The sequence below is a fragment of the Colletotrichum fructicola genome (genome assembly GCF_000319635.2).
Source record: "Colletotrichum fructicola Nara gc5 chromosome Unknown KSG_Nara_v1_contig02, whole genome shotgun sequence".
Classification (NCBI taxonomy): Eukaryota; Fungi; Ascomycota; class Sordariomycetes; order Glomerellales; family Glomerellaceae; genus Colletotrichum; species Colletotrichum fructicola.
Genome location: NW_027094052.1, coordinates 3,488,952 through 3,505,565, shown reverse-complemented (window position 1 = coordinate 3,505,565; position 16,614 = coordinate 3,488,952). Strand labels below are relative to the sequence as shown.

Below are 16,614 nucleotides of genomic sequence, written 5' to 3'. Positions count from 1 at the left end.
ATAAGAACCACACTTTTCCATTACCATTCATTGCTTGCTTGCCTGGCATACTGCATCCTCCCAGACCCGCAGGGTCCTGCCCGACGCAGGCGATTAACGAAAGACGTTGTTGATATGCTTTGCCGCCGGCGCTAGCCTTTTTGTCCTGCAGGCTGCAGCAAGAACCACAAATCTGTTTTTACTTCGTCTTCTGGCTGCGTGCCACGAGGTGAAGACCCTGAGTTTTCATACTTTTGGCGGCTGACCGGGCCACTGGGAGCCTTCGAAAAGCAACACTCTGCGAGAACACTAATTGACGGCGCTCCATTACCTTCGAACTGTGTGCAAGGCCTTCCTACCAGACCCCGGAACAATAGTGGAAGTACCTACCTCGCGATGAGATATGGCGGTACAAGCCGGATGGCTCAGTCAACCAGCCCGGTCAGAATCCTACCACGATTACCTAGTAGGTACCTACCTTAAGGTACGAATACCTTACCTAGGTAAAGTACTCTGAACCTTACGTAACAGAAGCAAGTGGCGCACGGCCTCTGCTCCTCTCCTCTCCTCTGGGACTCCAAACCCGTCCAACAGCGACGAGGGGCTGGCGCTTTACTGATTGGCCGTGCGGGCGCGCCTTCCCTTGCCGCCTCTGCCATCTCAATTTTTAACAGCGCTTAAAGAAAATGACGGGGGAAAAAAAAAACACGGGTAATGGTCCATGGATAGTGGAGAGGGGAAAAGGAACAAGAGATCCAAGCACCTCCCTCCACCCGTCCCGTCCGTCTGCTTTAACCCTCCCCCCATGGCCCCTTTGGCTTTTGTGCCGCCATCCACTGCCAAGCCTCGCCGACCATGTATTGCATCTCTCTCTCTCAAGGGTCTGAGTCCTGATGGGCCCCCTCCTTTCCAATACGCCCCCTTGTTTCTCAGCTCGTGCCCTCCTGATCCCCCACGTCGAACAGGTGTGTGGCAGTGTGTATGAGATGAGCAGATGGAACCGCGAGAACGGTGAGAGTAGAGGGAGACGGTCGGTTGTCGCTGAAGTTTCTGGGTACCTTGCTTGCCTAAGGTAATCAGGGTCGCCAGTTCGCATCCCAAGACTGGCCATCCAGGTGCGTGTTGTTGCGTCTGACACTTTTACAGGACGAAAATGGAGCCCGCTTGCTGCCTCCCAGGTACGAATAGTTACCTTCAGCTGAGTCAACTGCCAACGCACCGAGAGTTCGAGGACCACCAAGTGGCGGCAGCAGCAGCAGCAGAATCACGCACATCACATCTCATGCACACCACTAGGACAAACGCGTCCCCCACCTCACAACACGCCGCCCAGCAAGCTCCCGTAGAATCGCCTTCATCGACGCAGCTTGGTTTCTGGCAGCGAAGGCATGAGCGAAGCAATGCTATCTGGTCGCTGTGCCTGGGAGCGTGCGTGCTGCTGACATGATTGTTTGAGATAACCATCCTCCTGAGCTTCTCTTCTCGTTGTTCCCTACCTCAGCGTGTGGTCGCGTGAGTTGTGAGTGAGTTCTGCACCGGTTCGACACGTGTGCTGCCAACTGTATCCAATAAGGCTGAGCTGAAGCTCCGTCTACCTCCCCGAACGTCAGTGTGGACGCATACACCAGTCCCTGATACCACGTCTGACAGCTCTTCGTTCTCGCAACAAGCTGGCCCGGTGTTCGGTGTTCCAGAGAGATCCCCAAAACCAACCACCCCCACCACCGAGATCTGAGGAGATGCGGTCCGTTGATCCCTGTTCTCCGCTCAGAGGCTGGCAAGCCCATTCTTTTCATTACGCGCAGACAGTGGGGCCTCTCGCTTCCAGCCTTTCCATCCGCTGAACAACCCAACAGCCCAACAGCCTGGCAATCGCAATGTTTGAATCGTCAACCTTGGTTAGCCGCGTCTGGTCCTTCAAAGGCACCTGTTTTTTCGCGTCATGATATGGGCAAACGAGCTGGCGGGCTGAATAACCAGTCTCGGCAGCTCTAGACCACCTGAGTGGCATCGTCGCCTTCGAATGGGCCACCGCAAGCTTGGGGCTTTTTTTCGTGACGTCCATTCCTCTGTGATGACATGCTTTAACGTCCTTTGAGCTTCCCGGTACAGAGCGGAGGATTGTTCCTGATCGATATGTGGACACTACTGCCCTTGAGGCTGCTTAGAAGGATAATTGCAATGAGCATGACTTACTGACAACGCTTGCTGGGTTATGAATTTTCTGGTTTCGTACCAGAACGTGTGCTTTTAATGATACGCTTCTTCAGATTTGAGCCTCCATCCCTATTCGATGCTTGCTACACCAATCATCAATGCTGTCAAGATGCTGGTAGGCAATGCGCGGCTGTTTAATCGCCGCTAATCTTGGCATGTCTGAAATATTTCATACCGACCCAGGCCACAACAACCCACACCCATGCCATGATACAGGTCAGGATGATGAGGGCTGGATAGTAGCCCACGATGGGCAGCGTTGGATCATCTTCAAGCTCCGGAGGGGCATACGGCGTCGTCCCAACATCCCACGCCCAACTCCACATGCCCAGAACCGAGCCCATTCCCACCACAAAGACAATCCACGTGACCATCAGGACGACCCATCCCCACCATTCCGTGTCTGAATAGTCCCAATCCGCATCAGCAGGCGGCAGTGGTGTACTTGACAAACCACTGTACGAGAGTGGTGATTTGGCTTGTAAGATGGAGCGACGCCTCCGACTCGCAAAGTACGATTCGGCGCCCGACGACAGCGACAGGTCTGGCCGTAAAGGTGACGGTATATGGTTTGGGATATGTAGAACGTCGTCTTCGTCCGTGGTAGATGTGTATGATATCGTCGGACTTGTTATGCTCGACTCGTTCTCGTTTGGCTGAGGAGGGCTTGTCGAGGAAACGGAAGACTCGGCCAGACTCGACCTACTCGCGTAGCCGTCCATGGAAGGACGAGGGGTGAGGTCCGAAATATTGAGCCCAAGAGGATCGTGCCCGGCTGTCGTTGCAGTTGTGGCAGTCGTACTTGTGGGTGGTGATTGGGGTCGATGCTCCGTGTTTTCCACCCCACGAGAGACACTATGCGATGTGTCGATGGTGAGCTGCTTCGCCTCCTTACGCTCCCTCTGCGCACCTCTTCCTAGAAGGGCAACCTTCCTAAGGGAACCTTTCCGTCTTCTCGACTTCTGTTGAGTAATGGTTGACATGGATGCCGACGCCGAGTGCGCTGCGTCTTGCTCGGCTTCGTGATGTGGCTTCCCGTCTGAGAGGGAGCGCATAAAGGGGAGCTTGGAAAGTATACTGGCGCCAGACACCGTACGTCGATGTGGATTATTCGGGAGCTGGGTTTGCGACTGGGGATGGACAGGCAGACCAGCCGTTGGTGATGTTGACTTTGTCACATCTACAGAAATGACTTCGCCGTCGCCGTCGTCGTCGTAATCATCGGCGGCGGCAGCAGCGGACGCAGTTCGCTCCATTGTGTGTTGCATTCAACTGCGATAATCCCTTATCGCACAAGGCTGGCCCCGGTAGAGAGAGTGGAGAGTATTGGTCGGAATTGGGGGCGGAAGACAAAGATGGGACGGGAGGCTGAGACTGTTTTCGAGTCGGAGTTCAGTTCGCTGCCAAGCTACATGCTTCTCTTTTCACTGTTGTGCGGTCAACGAAAGACCGGCGAGAAAGACAAGAGAGAGAGAGAAAAAGGCCTTCTGGCTGTACAGAGCCTAGCTGCATCTTGAACTGAAGCGAGGTGGTTTGTTGGATCGCCAAGTTACCTAGCCAGGTCCCTGCCTAGACAAGGGCCGCGAATACGCGGTCCAGTGACCTGTCTGCCCATGGCGGAAAGTGGGTGTTGGAGCAGCCACGATCTCTCAAATCTCCCATGTATCTAAGGGAAATAACTCTAATACGCATCACATGCAATCAGCGGAGTACTAATCTGAAGAGAGTGCCGTGTCCCTGGCAGAGTGGCCCCAAAAACGGCTGAAGCTGAAGTGTGGGGGAAGCTGTCTGGGTCGTCCCTCATGTGTATAAGGTAGATAGGTTGAAGCCTTTTCCCCCTTCCGTAAGGTACAGCAAAATCTCCATCACAGTCCCCCTAATGTTGAGGCGCTGGGCGGTTCTATGTAAATGATTGCTCGTCTCGTCCCATCTCATCCTTGTGTCTCTTGCCTGACAGACTTCGCACGACACACGACACACGACACACGACACCCACCCACACACGCACACTCAGTCTCTTTCGTCTCCCTTCCCGCCTCCCCATACCATAAATGCTGGCGACTATCGGAAGCCGCCGCCATTGACCCTGTTTATGCTCCCACTGTTCCTGGCTGCCATCCTTCGCTATTGAACAGCCAAGCGCCGGGCGACACCGCCGGCAAGACGGGCCCATGGCTTCCAGCCCTGCATCTGCACGCTTGTCCACCCCTCCAAGACGACCTGCCACCCCACCGAGTCCCGAAAACGGCAACGTCAACAGCGATAGCAGTGCACCCCATCTCGTCCTTCCACCTTCCCAAATCGCCTGTCCATCTATAAACATCGCTGGTGACGACGCCCGTCGGACGGTCGACTTTGACAACGACGCGGCCTCCGACCGTAGCAGCCTCCCTCACGTAGCAACGACATCGAAATCCGGTCTTTTGGCTCCCTCGCCGAACCTGAAACTCGGTTTGCTTCGTCCGGACGCTGCAGCAATGGCCGAAGACGACCCTCCTTCCGCTGGGGGCTCTACCGTCCCGAGCCCCTTCAACTTTCAGACGCAGGTCATCTCGACCTCGCCTGTCAAGTCGGTATGTTCAGCTTCGCGCGGAGAGATATCGCTCATCATGATGCGCGCCTCGTCATCTTCGCATCTTTACTCGACCACTGACACCGGCCTCTCGCAGAATATCGGCCAGCGCCGCGGCCATCGATACAAGCACAGTTCGATATCGACACAACACCAGATCTTCCAAGAGCCTCCTCAACGTCCGCCCCCCGTTCTACCTGCGTCCCTTCCCGTCCCGACCGTTCGCGAAGCATGGAAGAGCATGTCTCGCGACCAGCGCGCCCGGCTCTATTGGAGCCTGTGCCACTTGGCCGTCGCGTCCTGGCTGTTCTTCATCTCTGAAGGCTCGCTGGCCATGATGGCTCTATCCCACTTGGTCTTCTTCGACGCCGGGAGTGCTGCCGTGTGTGTCGCCGTTGAGGTACTCGGTAACTTCGAAGTCTGGCGCCGTAGCAGCATCCGCCACCCCTTCGGTCTTGAAAGGGCCGAGGTTCTCGCCGGTTTTGCAATGTCGATTTTCCTGCTGTTTGGCGGCTTCGATCTCGTATCACACAATCTTAAGCACTGGCTCGAAACAAAGGGCGGACACGAGCCGCATCATGAACATGCTCATGAACGTGTGTCAGCCGGCGAGGTAGACTGGGCCGCCTTCGCCGCGATTGCTAGCACGGCCATCTCCGCGTATGGTCTAAAGAATCACGCGCGCATTGCTAGAATCATGCGAGTATCATGGCTCGCCGGACTTCCTACCCACTTTTCGAACATCTTTCACTTCCTTACCGTCTTCTTTTCCAGCTTGCTGCTTCTGCTTCCCCTCCTGTCCATCAAGACATATATTTGGCTCGACCGGACGCTGTGTGCGGCCATTGCGGCATCCATGTTCCTGTTCGGCGCCAAACTGGCCATGGCCCAGGCTATGATGCTGCTGATGTCGTACGGCGGTAATGGAGGCAATGAGGGCGTGACCTCAGTGGTGCGGGAGATTGAGGCAGAACCTGGCGTCACACGCATCGAAGACGCGCAGTTCTGGCAGGTGCACTACGGATTGTGCATGGCTAACCTCAAGATTTGCGTGGCCAAGGGTTGTGATGAGGGTACGATTAGCAAGCTACGCAGCCGGATATCAACTCTGATACAGAACAGGCTGGGCGAAGGATACGGTCGGGGCACGAGTCTGAGATGGGAGGTTACTCTGCAGACGAGCATTGACGCAACTGGATGAAGTTTGGACAGTGACGGGCGTGTTTAGTTCATCGGGCGTTCTATTGGATGGGCATCTCAATGCGTAGATATTCGTCAGGTTGCGGGAAAAGAGTCGAGAGTGAAAATCTATTTCTTTCAGGAGGTCGAGTCGAGGAGGGTATCCGTCCTTCTTGCTATATACCGTTGTGTACAAAATACCAAAGACTTGTGAATAGAACAGGCCTGGAACACGACGGACCAGTTCGTCCCAGAAGGCTATCTTTCAACACCGCAACTCCTTTTTGCGTCCAAGTCATAACACGTTACAGACCTGAGGGAATTGTCCTCAAAATAGCCCCCAGCGTCCCCTCTGCTTGTCGTCTTTGCTGGGTCTGCCGCCCTGCTGCCGCTCTCGCTCACGGCCCTCGAGCTGCCGCAAACTTTCCATCTTCTCAAGAACCAACTCGAGGAGCTCTTTGCGACGGATGACCTCGAGGTGTCTCCTGATCTTGGGATCCTCCTTGGCAAACTTCTCAATCTCGGCGTCTGAAAGGTGTCTGCCAAGGCGAAGGTCAAGCTCCCGGGGAAAGTTGTAGTAAAACTCTGAGAGGAGCTCCACGTTAAGGAAGAGCACTGCGGTCGAAGCCAGCTTGGTAGCTGCCGCATCAAGGAACACCTCGGGGCAGTAGTACTTGTTCTTCAGGTTTGCGCATTGTTTAGACTTGACGGCCAGCAGGCGCATCTTGATGATGTCTGCGCGGTCCCTGAGGAACACAGCCTCGCGTCCTGGTCGATGTTAACAGTGTTTTCCGATGATTTCTTACATATGGAACTCACCTCTTGCAAGAAGAGCCGCACTGAAGCCTCCAGCACCGCTTCGTCCATCCCCTTCAACAACAACATCGCCTTTTCGGGCACGGTCCACGAAGTTCATAACCTCTCTAAGCTTCCTTCGGCCGCCGACAGTGTCTTCGATGCCCTTTAGAGCGCCTTCACAATCTTGAAGCTCCTTCTTCAGCACCACAGCCGAGTGGTCCCGACCCTGGGTCCACTCTCTCTCATCAATGTCGATTTCGAACTTGTAAGGTTTGATACAGTTCTCGACCTGGTCGCTGGTACTGTAGAACCTCTCGTTAAGAATGGTCGACGCAGCATCCATGATAGCCTCCCGGGCAAAGGGGTGGCTGCTGAACGTCGAGCTCTTGATCAGGGCGTCAATGTGAGACTGAATAGATGAAGCAACCACAGTGGTTGCCAACCTTCCCACTCCAAGCTTTGTCAGGGAGGACGTAGACGCATCGAGCTGCCTGTGCCAGTACAGTGAATTTGGGTCGGCCTTGGGAAGATCTGCAAGGTTGTCTAGGTCGGGTCGGGCAGGAGATAAGTCCTGGATGGGCTTGTTCCAGTATCTGGCTGCGAGTAGGTCAAGAACCTTCTGATCCAACTCCTGCTTCAGCAACTCATGCATTTCAGGGCGGCCAAACTCCTCTGTGAATTTCTTGAAAGAATGCTTGAACCCATCGAGGCTTTCCGCCAAGTAGGACTCGGCCGAAAGTGGGCGATCATTGTACTGAACCTTGAACTCATAAGTTGCCTCTTCGAGCTCTTGCCTGATGGCGTCGCTCGTGGTCTGAAGGCTGGCGGACATTGTTTGTTCAAGGACAGTCATGAGCTTCTTGCGCAAATTGATCGTTCCAACGTTGACTCCGGATCCTTCGCCGAACTCAAGCGGGTGGTTAGAAAAGAATGCGCTCTCATTCTTGGCAATGGCCGATTGGATGCTGCCGGATCGCTTGAACAAACCACCCGTCTGGGGAACTCTTGAGACGACACCAACATAGCCAAGCCTGAGGGGGTACTGTTTGTCACTAAGGATAGCAGAGCCTCGAGTAGCATCAACTAGGTCCATCTTGGTGACTACTCCAATCGTCCTCTCGCCCCTAGGATCCACACGACGGCTTGCACGCAGGGCTGTTGAGTTTGCGAGATCCACATCTGCGGCAGAAATGGCCAGGATAACATTTGGAGGCTGAATATACTTATCGCAAAGCTCCGAGATTTTCTGCTTGAGCTCAAGCGGCTGACCTTGCCCCACGACTTGGATGTAGCCCGGCAGGTCGATGAGAGAGAGGTCTGGAACATTCGGAGAATAGATTGTGAGGTGAATGGGGTCATCCGACACGCACTGGCTGTCTGGGACGGCCAGATTGAGTTCGGTCAACGTTCTCTGAATAGAAGAGAAGTCTGTGATGCGTCTGAGGCCTAAGTCCGGAAACTCGCCGTATTCTGCCTTTGAATCAGGGGTGTTGACCAAAGTCAGCTCAATCGGCCGACGGGTAACCATGTTGGACCCCTTCGGCAAAAATTCGTGACCGACGAGTGCTTCCAGAACCGAACTCTTGCCCGAGGACTGGGAGCCGATGACCACAATAGAGGGCAGAGTTAGAGTGCTTGACTGTCCAACTTGCTGAAGCATGCCCCGAATCTCGATCATCTTCTTCGTCAAGACCATCATCTGATCGTCCTTGGCTATCTCGTCGGGGTCTCGGGGGTCGTCGTCGGACTGTTCGTAGCCATATGCCGCGGCCGAAGCTCCAACAACCGCAGCAGCGCCAGCTCTGCTCTGTTTGGGAGGCTCCCCACCCGGTCCTTCATGTCCGCCTTTTCCTGTCCCAATCTCCTCGTGGAGTCTCAACACCTTTTGCAGCCATTCTGGCGTTTCGAACTGTTCTTTGGTGCTTTCCCATCCGCGCCTTGTTTGATCCGCTATGTCCTTTGCGCCACCGAAGATGGTTATTGCAGTATCCGACACCCCATCTGCCGTCTTGGCGACGAAGTCCCACGCGTTGGTGGTGAGCTCTGATAACGGCAACGTCAGTTGATAGTTGGGAACATGAAGGGGAGGTTAATCTTACGGTTGGCTTGGTACTGTACCCAGGCGAGTGTTCCAACAGCCAGCCCTCCGAACATGGCAGGAATCCTGGCAAATTTGACCACCAACTTTGGCAAGAATCGGGCAAAGGAGGCATTTCGGACGATTACAGCATTGTGGAAAGCGTTTCCCGGGAACCACATGCGGCGTCGAGTCGCCCGGACAGCAGCGTCGGCCCGTTGAAGGCCACCCACAGGAAGCCGATGAAAATGGCGAACGGCTTGAGCAGGGGCGCGTCGCGTCGTGGGCAAAAGCCCTGCAGAAAGAAGGCGTCCGCTCATGCTGCCGGCAAAGCACGAGGCCCGATGATGGAAAGTCGGTGACGGATTGTTCGCATGCGATAATGATTGAAATGAAGGGTTGCTGAAGGCAAAGCCGGGTTCTTCAGGATTGAGTGGTTGTGATCTCGTCTCCGGTGGGGGAGTTGTGCGTCGTCGAGGAGACGAGGGGAACTAGAAACCCGTTGACTTGTCACGAAAGAGTGGCGTGTATTCACAGAGCGGGTTCTCGCGGGTTGCAATTGCACTCAACACCGAGTTGCATGAAGAGCCCATTTGCAATGGTGGGGAACACATTGACGAAGGTACCTTGCCTACTAAATTCGCCATGTATCTACTTGAGCGGGCTTGACCTCTCCTCGACCTTTGTAGCTGGCTATCTATTTTAGTGTCTGTCCCCCTTTGATGCATGCTGGAGGGGCTGTTAGCACTCCTTTAAAGGCTTATCGCATCATCACGTACCTCAGACAGGCATGCCCACGGTGTACTTTCCATGCTTGTAGACGGGGACGCACCCGCCCCGAAGCTCCTCCGATCACCAGCTGAGTAGGTTTCCGTAGGTCGCCGTTGGACGTTAGATTAAAGAGCCCCGTGGCGCCGTGGCCATCCCGACTGCTCGACTCTGGCTTTTCGGACCCAGACCAAATGACTCACTGCAACAACGTACTTTCTCCATCTGCAAGCCCGACTGACGAGGATGAGACCACCCTGAAGATCAGGAACGCTTGAGCCAAGCCGAAGGCGCCATCGGCATTGTCCATTCCCCCAAATTGCTGTTTCTTTTCCCCCATCAGCACGGACGCTCAGCTGCCGCCCGCCCAGATCAGCTGGCCAGGACAATCCCCTACGCTGTGTTCCCAACAAGAAGCCCGACTCTCTACCAAGACTTGGGACAGTATCCTGTGGGCTACAGATCATATCCCTATCAACTTGCGTCACTGCCCTGGGGTTTCTGATCGCGCCATAGCTCATCAGACAGAATATATTTGACTGGGTCTTCCCTCCGCTTATCTTCCATTCCGCTGCCACACTTCGTTCTCTACTTATTTGCTTCCTCGTCGTCGTTCCACGACGGTCCGCATCCCTCCCGCCACCGTTGCGCGTCCTGGCCGTATCGATCTCTCCGAACATCTCTGAGCTCAGGCATCGCACCTAAATTTGCACGCCAGCCACCATGTGCCGATTCTTGGTACTTCTTCGCATAGCTTTCTAGAGTCTGCATAATGCTAATTGTGCCTAGGTGTACCGTGGAAGCGATGAGATTCTTCTCTCCAAGCTTATTCTCGATCCCACCCATTCCATTTTGAAGCAGTCCTTCGATTCGAGGCTAAGACTGGTGAGTTTGACTCCGTTCGTACCAAAGCGTCTGTAGCGAACATATCTAATCTCATTATCCGATCTAATAGGACACAAGACGGGGCCAGAACAACGCCGATGGGTTCGGAATTGGCTTCTACACCGACCCAAAACTTGGACATGCGCCGTGTCTCTTCACCTCCACGATACCCGCCTGGAACTGCACCAATCTTCACCGTATTGCCTCGAAGACTGCTTCACAGCTAATATTTGCCCACGTCCGAGCAACCACCGAAGGATCCTTGAGCGAAGACAACTGCCACCCGTTTTGTCACGGAAGCTTGATGTGGATGCATAATGGGGGACTCGGGGGCTGGAAGTACATCAAGAGAAGGTTGGGTCAAAGATTGGCCGATAAATGGTATTTGGGGGTTCAGGGTGGTACAGACAGCGAATGGGCCTTCGCCCTATTCCTCGACACCCTCGAGAGGATGGGTCACGACCCCAGCTCCCAACCTCCGAATGGATTCGGTCCTACAGTGCTCCGAAAGGCTCTACTGAAGACTATTGCGCTGATCAACGAGCTCATTGACGAAATTCCGGAGAGCACAATCCAGTCGGAGAATGTGGACACCCGAAGTTTGCTCAACTTTGCCGTTACCGACGGCAAGAGCATCATCTGCACTCGATATATAAGCAGTGCAACAGATGAGGCAGCCAGTCTGTACTACTCATCAGGCACCGAATGGGGAACGCGAACCTCGGCTGTTAATGATCGAAACTACCAGATGGAGCGCCGAGACAAAGGTGCCGACATCGTTCTGGTTGCGAGTGAGCCGTTGACGTTCGAGAGAGGTATACTTCAGACTACTAGAAGCTCAAAGGAATCAACTGACATTGCAGCAGAAAATTGGGTGAACGTTCCGACCAACTCCATTCTGACTATCCACAACCAAACTGTCATGGTTCATCCGATCATTGACAAGTACTACGACCGAAGCCCATACCACGTCAGGTCCAGCGCGTTTGTTCAGACGAAGGGTTTGATTGCGAATGAGAAGATTTCGTCTCTTCTTAGCCCAGCCGCGACCCCCCTGCCAACTCCCGAGGCTTCCAAGAAGACTTTGGGACCAATAATTCCATTCGGTGTTTCTCGTAGCCACACACCCGATCAATCCTTCGCCGTTAAGTCGAGGCCACCCAGTACACTTCACGAAGTGTCAACACCAGCCGATTCAAGATCAATTGTGACCATATCGAGCGGGCAGACCAGCACATCCCGCCCCCTTGTGCAAGGCAACATAAAAGTCAAGAGAGCTGCACCAGAAGTACAGCCCAATATTGACAGCGACACGGATTCGTTAGCACCCGACGACCAGAACCACAGCAGGACTGAGTTCGGCCATCCTAACAAGTTGTCGAGATTCTTTCCCGAATTGACTATGAGCTAAAGGGCCGGCTAAGCGTTAAGGTCAAGACACTTTTTTGGTGGTCTTGGACATTTTGGCCCCTCGGCAAGCACAACTGAGGAAGCTCGTTGATTGCGCATGTGTACAAAACAATATTCATGGATTACAAGCGGGCGTTCTTGTCTTACTGGGAAAAGAAAAATGAAAATACAACCGGTGTCATAGAAAGGGCGTTGAATCTGCATGTCCCATACGTCTCGGCACCTTAGCCCTGTAACTGAATAACAGAAAAGTCGAGCTGCCTACCGAGTGATACTCCATGCAATAGCTCGCTGTCGTCTGGATTGGCATTGAACGCCGGGCTTTTGTCCGTCAGATCAAGCAACTGAATGGGGTGGCGCTATGCGAGTGCAAAAAAAGAGCGCATACTTTTTATTACTATGCTACTACTACCACTACTACCACTACTTTCGCATCATTATAACTACTATACTATATATTTGCTGTTTAATCTAACTATATCTTATAAATGCTGGGGTATTAATCTATACTAATAATTAATTATATAGGGTTTAAGGTTATTTTAGGTATCTTCTATAATCTTTTTTATAGTTTTTAGGTCTTAATAGGCTTATTAATAAAGCTACTCCTTTAGCTTTAGCTATATGTTTTTAATAGGTGAGAGATTAAGGCTTTAGGTATAGTTAAAAAAGTAATCTAAGCCTATTTTTTGCTTTTATACTGTCACGGGCTAGAGCCCGGATTGATATCTCCGGCTTCGCCGGAGCAGTTACCGAGATCCGGCTCCGTTGGACCCACTATTCTGCCGCAGTACGCCGCCTAACCCGGCCTGCTTCACCGCTGTTAGGTGCCTATCCCTGTAAAGTCCTTTCTTCCTTCTTCAGCTTAGAATAGTCAATCGACGGCACCTCTACGTTGAACAAGCCTAGGGGCCAGCCCCTTACATATACCTATGTAAGGTTATAAGTACTAAGGCTGTAGCTATTATTATTATCCTCCTTAAGAATAAAGTGCTTACCTTTATTATAAGCCTCTTTAATCTACTACTTAATGTATAGTTTAAAGATCTTATCAATATATATAGCTTAAGTTATCTTATTATCATTATTTATAAGTATCTTATATTAATATAGCTTCAACTTAAAGCTATACCTTATAGTACCTTAGTAGTAGAGAAGCTTCTTTTTAGATTTATTTAACTAGTTTATATTATTCTTAGAGATTAGAAGGAGTATTATAAGTACCTTCTTTATAAGCTATATAAACCCTACCCTAGTTAGAGAAGCTAAAATAGTACTTATTAGACTAAACTACTTTATTTTATAACTTAGGCTCTAGCTGTTTTATAAAAGCCTTCTTTATATACTTAAAGTAGTGTTTAATAAGGTTATTATTAATATAATTTACTATCTAAGTAACCTCTTTATATATCTTATATTTCTTTAAAGCTTTCTATACTATTTAGCCTTAAGGTTATTACTTAGTATCTACTTTCATAGGTATATAGTTAAATAGGATAGCTTTTACCTTAAAGCTTTTATTATTATATAAAGCCTTAATAAAGTTAAGGTTATTATTATTAATTTTATACTTATAGCTATAGGTTTCTTTAATATTTAGGTTGTTCTAGAATATATAGTTATAGTTAGTAGTACCTATTAGTACTTTATAACTAGTGCATTTAGAGACCTTGAAAAACCTAAAAAGATTACGTTTTTTATATAGAAGGCCCTCATATTTAAGAAATTCATATATGCTGCAAAGGCAGGCTTTTTTTAGCGTATCTAACTTTAGGTGGCCTATTAGTAGTGGTATGGATGGGGGAAAAAATAGCTGGGTAGGTGGTGTGGGTGGTGGAGGTGGGAAGAGTATGCGCTCTTTTTTTGCACCCACTTGGGCACCTCCGAATTCGCCCCACAAACTTGCCGGCCCCCCCTAATGGCCAATCCTCAAAAGGAAGAGGCCAAGCATATCGCTGTCCAAATTCCCTTGTGCCAGTAGACGCCTTCTTTCGGTGCTTGTTCGCTGGCTCGGACATCCAGCTATGCAGTGACAGGTTCACCTGAACGGATGCATGATTGGCAAAGCCAGGTCAAAACTTTGGACAAATTAGCACCCTTATCGGCGGATTGTCGATCTGCCACTGCTCCTGTCACCCGGTATCTTATCTACGCCTGGAACCAGCGTCTTTCATTTTGTGACCCTAACCTGGCATATTCCGCAGGTTGATTTTCTGGTTCCTGTTGTTTATTTGAACCAGGCATCGCACAGCACTACGATTTCCCCTCCGCAAATCATCAACGATGCCTCCATCATGCACATTCTTAGATCTTCCTCTTGAGATTCGTCTTGAAATATACAGCCAACTTCTTATCCACCCTCCGCCTGATAGACTCGCGCCGAATACCAGACCCGCCGAAAGGCTACATCCTGCCATCCTTGCCGTCAGCCGGCAAACACACGCCGAAGCCTCGCCTATTCTCTACACCAAGAACATCTTCCTTGCCCACGGTGCCCTGCTCGCTTCTTTCCCACGGCTCCGACCATGGTATCCGCCGGTCAAGGAACGAGGGGTGCTTCCTCGTATCCGGCGGTTCCACATTCAGGTTCGCCTTGACTGTGACCCGGCCTACGACGCCGAGGCAGTCACGGCTGCTTTCAGCGGTGCAGACGAGCTTGTTGTGGAGGTCCGGCAGTCAATGTTCCTCGGAGCAGATCACGGCACACTACAACTGTTCGAAGGAGTTCGGAGTGTCAAGGCCGTGAGAATTTACGGGAGCACGTTCGGCTTCGAGGACTACACACGTTGGCTGGAACAGCTGATGAGCTCCGAGGCCGACAGACAGTCTGAAGATTGAGTTTGTTGGGAGGCAATGACCGAGTCTAATTTGACTTGTTCAACGTCCTCGTGTTTTCAATGAGCAGACTACATTCGAGGCCTATTCTCGGTGCGAAACGACAAATTCTTCAGGCAATTGAGGCATTGCTCGAGCTCTGAGCTACAAGACTTGACGTTCCCGGCTCCTCTACTTCAAAATCTCATCGCATCCAACAACCTGACGATGCAAATCACAAAGAAAGGAGGAAAAGGATAAAGGCAGGAGAGGCTCCGACAAGGGGTGAGGGCGCGTTACAATGGCGACATCACACCCCGCGGTGACAACACAGAAATCTGCTCCACCTTGATCCCCGAATTCAGGCGCCCCTCAGTGGAGTATACGCCCCGGGAAGACACTGGAGCTTGTCTGGGCGCGATCGGCCTATCAAGGCGACCTCGTTACCGGCCTCCTGGTCATGAGAGCCGCTGCTCTAACGGGCAGCGGCCAGGAACGGCCACTGAGTTTTCAATGCACAATAAGCTCGGGTCCCTGCTCGGACCTGCGGTCGATGAAGCAGCGACGAAGCTAATCCCTATCGAGACTCTAGGTCCCATGTCGCAATTGTTCGCGCAACACATCCCATTTGCTTTTTGGCCGTTCATTCCTTTTGATCACCACCCATCCCGTTCTTTCACACACCCCTTCGATTTCAGGACTTGCAGGTTGGCTGGCTGACTTGAAGGGCTTGGGAAACGCATCGCGACTCTACTTCGAATGATCAGGTGAACTGGAAAGCCCACAGCCAATTGTCACGCGACCCTGAGAATGGCGTTCGAATTCCTCCCTTTCCTGTCTGCCGTATTTGGCTGGATCTACTTCCTCTGCTGGTCCGGATCCTTTTATCCGCAGCCTCTTCTGAACTTCACAAGAAAAACCACGGCTGGCACGACAGTCGACTTTCCTCTCATCAATTGCCTCGGTACGTTGCAGGCTCCTCAAGAGCTCTGGCGCAACGCGACAGGGTGGCTAATCCGTGATCTTCAGGCTTTCTGGCATACCTCGTCTCTAACTCCTGCCTCTACTATTCTCCCGTCGTCCGCTCCCAGTACGCCGCACGCAACCATGGCCTTACCCCGACCGTCGCCTTCAACGATATCACCTTCGCCGCTCACGCCCTTCTCCTCTCCTGCATAACAACCAGCCAGTATCTTCCAAGTCTCTGGGGGTTCTCCCCTGCCGCGGGCACCAAGCCCAGCCGCTTCATCACGGGCATCGCATTTGGTTGCGTCGTGGGCGTTATCCTCGTCGCATTCATCGTCGCCGGGGCCCCTAGCGACGGTGACCCGCGGACGAGCTGGTGTGCTCTCGATGTGGTGTATGCCATCTCTTACGTCAAGCTGGTTATCACGTTGATCAAGTATACCCCGCAAGTCATCACCAACTACAGAAACAAGTCGACCAAGGGTTGGTCGATTTGGCAGATTCTGCTTGACTTCTCTGGTGGCCTGTTGTCCTGCGCCCAGCAGGCCATCGACTCGTATTTGCAGGGCGACTGGTCCGGCATCACTGGTAACCCCGTCAAGTTCGCCCTGGGCAACGTGTCCATGGTTTACGACCTAGTTTTCATGACTCAACACTATATACTGTACCGCGGCTCAGATGGTAAGGCCGAGGAGAGGGATTCCCTTCTTCGTGCAGACGATGAAGAACACCAACGACTAGACTAGACACTTGCTTTTGGTACGACTTTATACTGACTGCTATTCGGCATATCTTGATTACTTAAGAGAATAGAACGATACCTATTTCTGAGTACAAACCCCTGCGTTCTTGCTGAATGTGCCGGACAGCCTGCGAAGCTTGGAGCATGCATATTGTGCTACCGGAACACATCTGTGAGCAGTAGTAAATATTTCATACATATCTAGAC

General features: G+C 52.0%; 5 protein-coding genes across 5 annotated transcripts; 3 read left to right on the top strand and 2 right to left on the bottom strand.

Moving 5' to 3' along the window:
* Window positions 1-2,330: 2,330 nt before the first annotated feature.
* CGGC5_v003725 (Uncharacterized protein) lies at window positions 2,331-3,452 on the bottom strand (the record flags this gene model as incomplete). The annotated part of the gene is made up of 1 exon (XM_032033697.1): window positions 2,331-3,452. One exon carries the CDS (start codon window positions 3,450-3,452, stop codon window positions 2,331-2,333), a length of 1,122 nt encoding a protein of 373 aa, XP_031887040.1.
* Window positions 3,453-4,673: 1,221 nt separating this feature from the next.
* On the top strand, window positions 4,674-5,925 carry zrg17 (putative zinc transporter zrg17; the record flags this gene model as incomplete). The annotated part of the gene is made up of 3 exons (XM_066151168.1): window positions 4,674-4,769; window positions 4,866-5,841; window positions 5,891-5,925. The coding sequence occupies 3 exons, from the start codon at window positions 4,674-4,676 to the stop codon at window positions 5,923-5,925; spliced, it is 1,107 nt and encodes a 368-aa protein (XP_066009452.1).
* A 350-nt stretch (window positions 5,926-6,275) lies between these two features.
* On the bottom strand, window positions 6,276-8,899 carry CGGC5_v003723 (Protein msp1; the record flags this gene model as incomplete). The annotated part of the gene is made up of 3 exons (XM_032033699.1): window positions 6,276-6,715; window positions 6,767-8,788; window positions 8,845-8,899. 3 exons carry the CDS (start codon window positions 8,897-8,899, stop codon window positions 6,276-6,278), a joined length of 2,517 nt encoding a protein of 838 aa, XP_031887046.1.
* A 1,414-nt stretch (window positions 8,900-10,313) lies between these two features.
* On the top strand, window positions 10,314-11,886 carry DUG3-0 (putative glutamine amidotransferase DUG3; the record flags this gene model as incomplete). The annotated part of the gene is made up of 4 exons (XM_032033700.1): window positions 10,314-10,328; window positions 10,380-10,475; window positions 10,546-11,290; window positions 11,342-11,886. 4 exons carry the CDS (start codon window positions 10,314-10,316, stop codon window positions 11,884-11,886), a joined length of 1,401 nt encoding a protein of 466 aa, XP_031887043.1.
* A 3,623-nt stretch (window positions 11,887-15,509) lies between these two features.
* On the top strand, window positions 15,510-16,411 carry CGGC5_v003721 (Cystinosin-like protein; the record flags this gene model as incomplete). The annotated part of the gene is made up of 2 exons (XM_032033702.1): window positions 15,510-15,663; window positions 15,729-16,411. 2 exons carry the CDS (start codon window positions 15,510-15,512, stop codon window positions 16,409-16,411), a joined length of 837 nt encoding a protein of 278 aa, XP_031887037.1.
* Window positions 16,412-16,614: the final 203 nt, after the last annotated feature.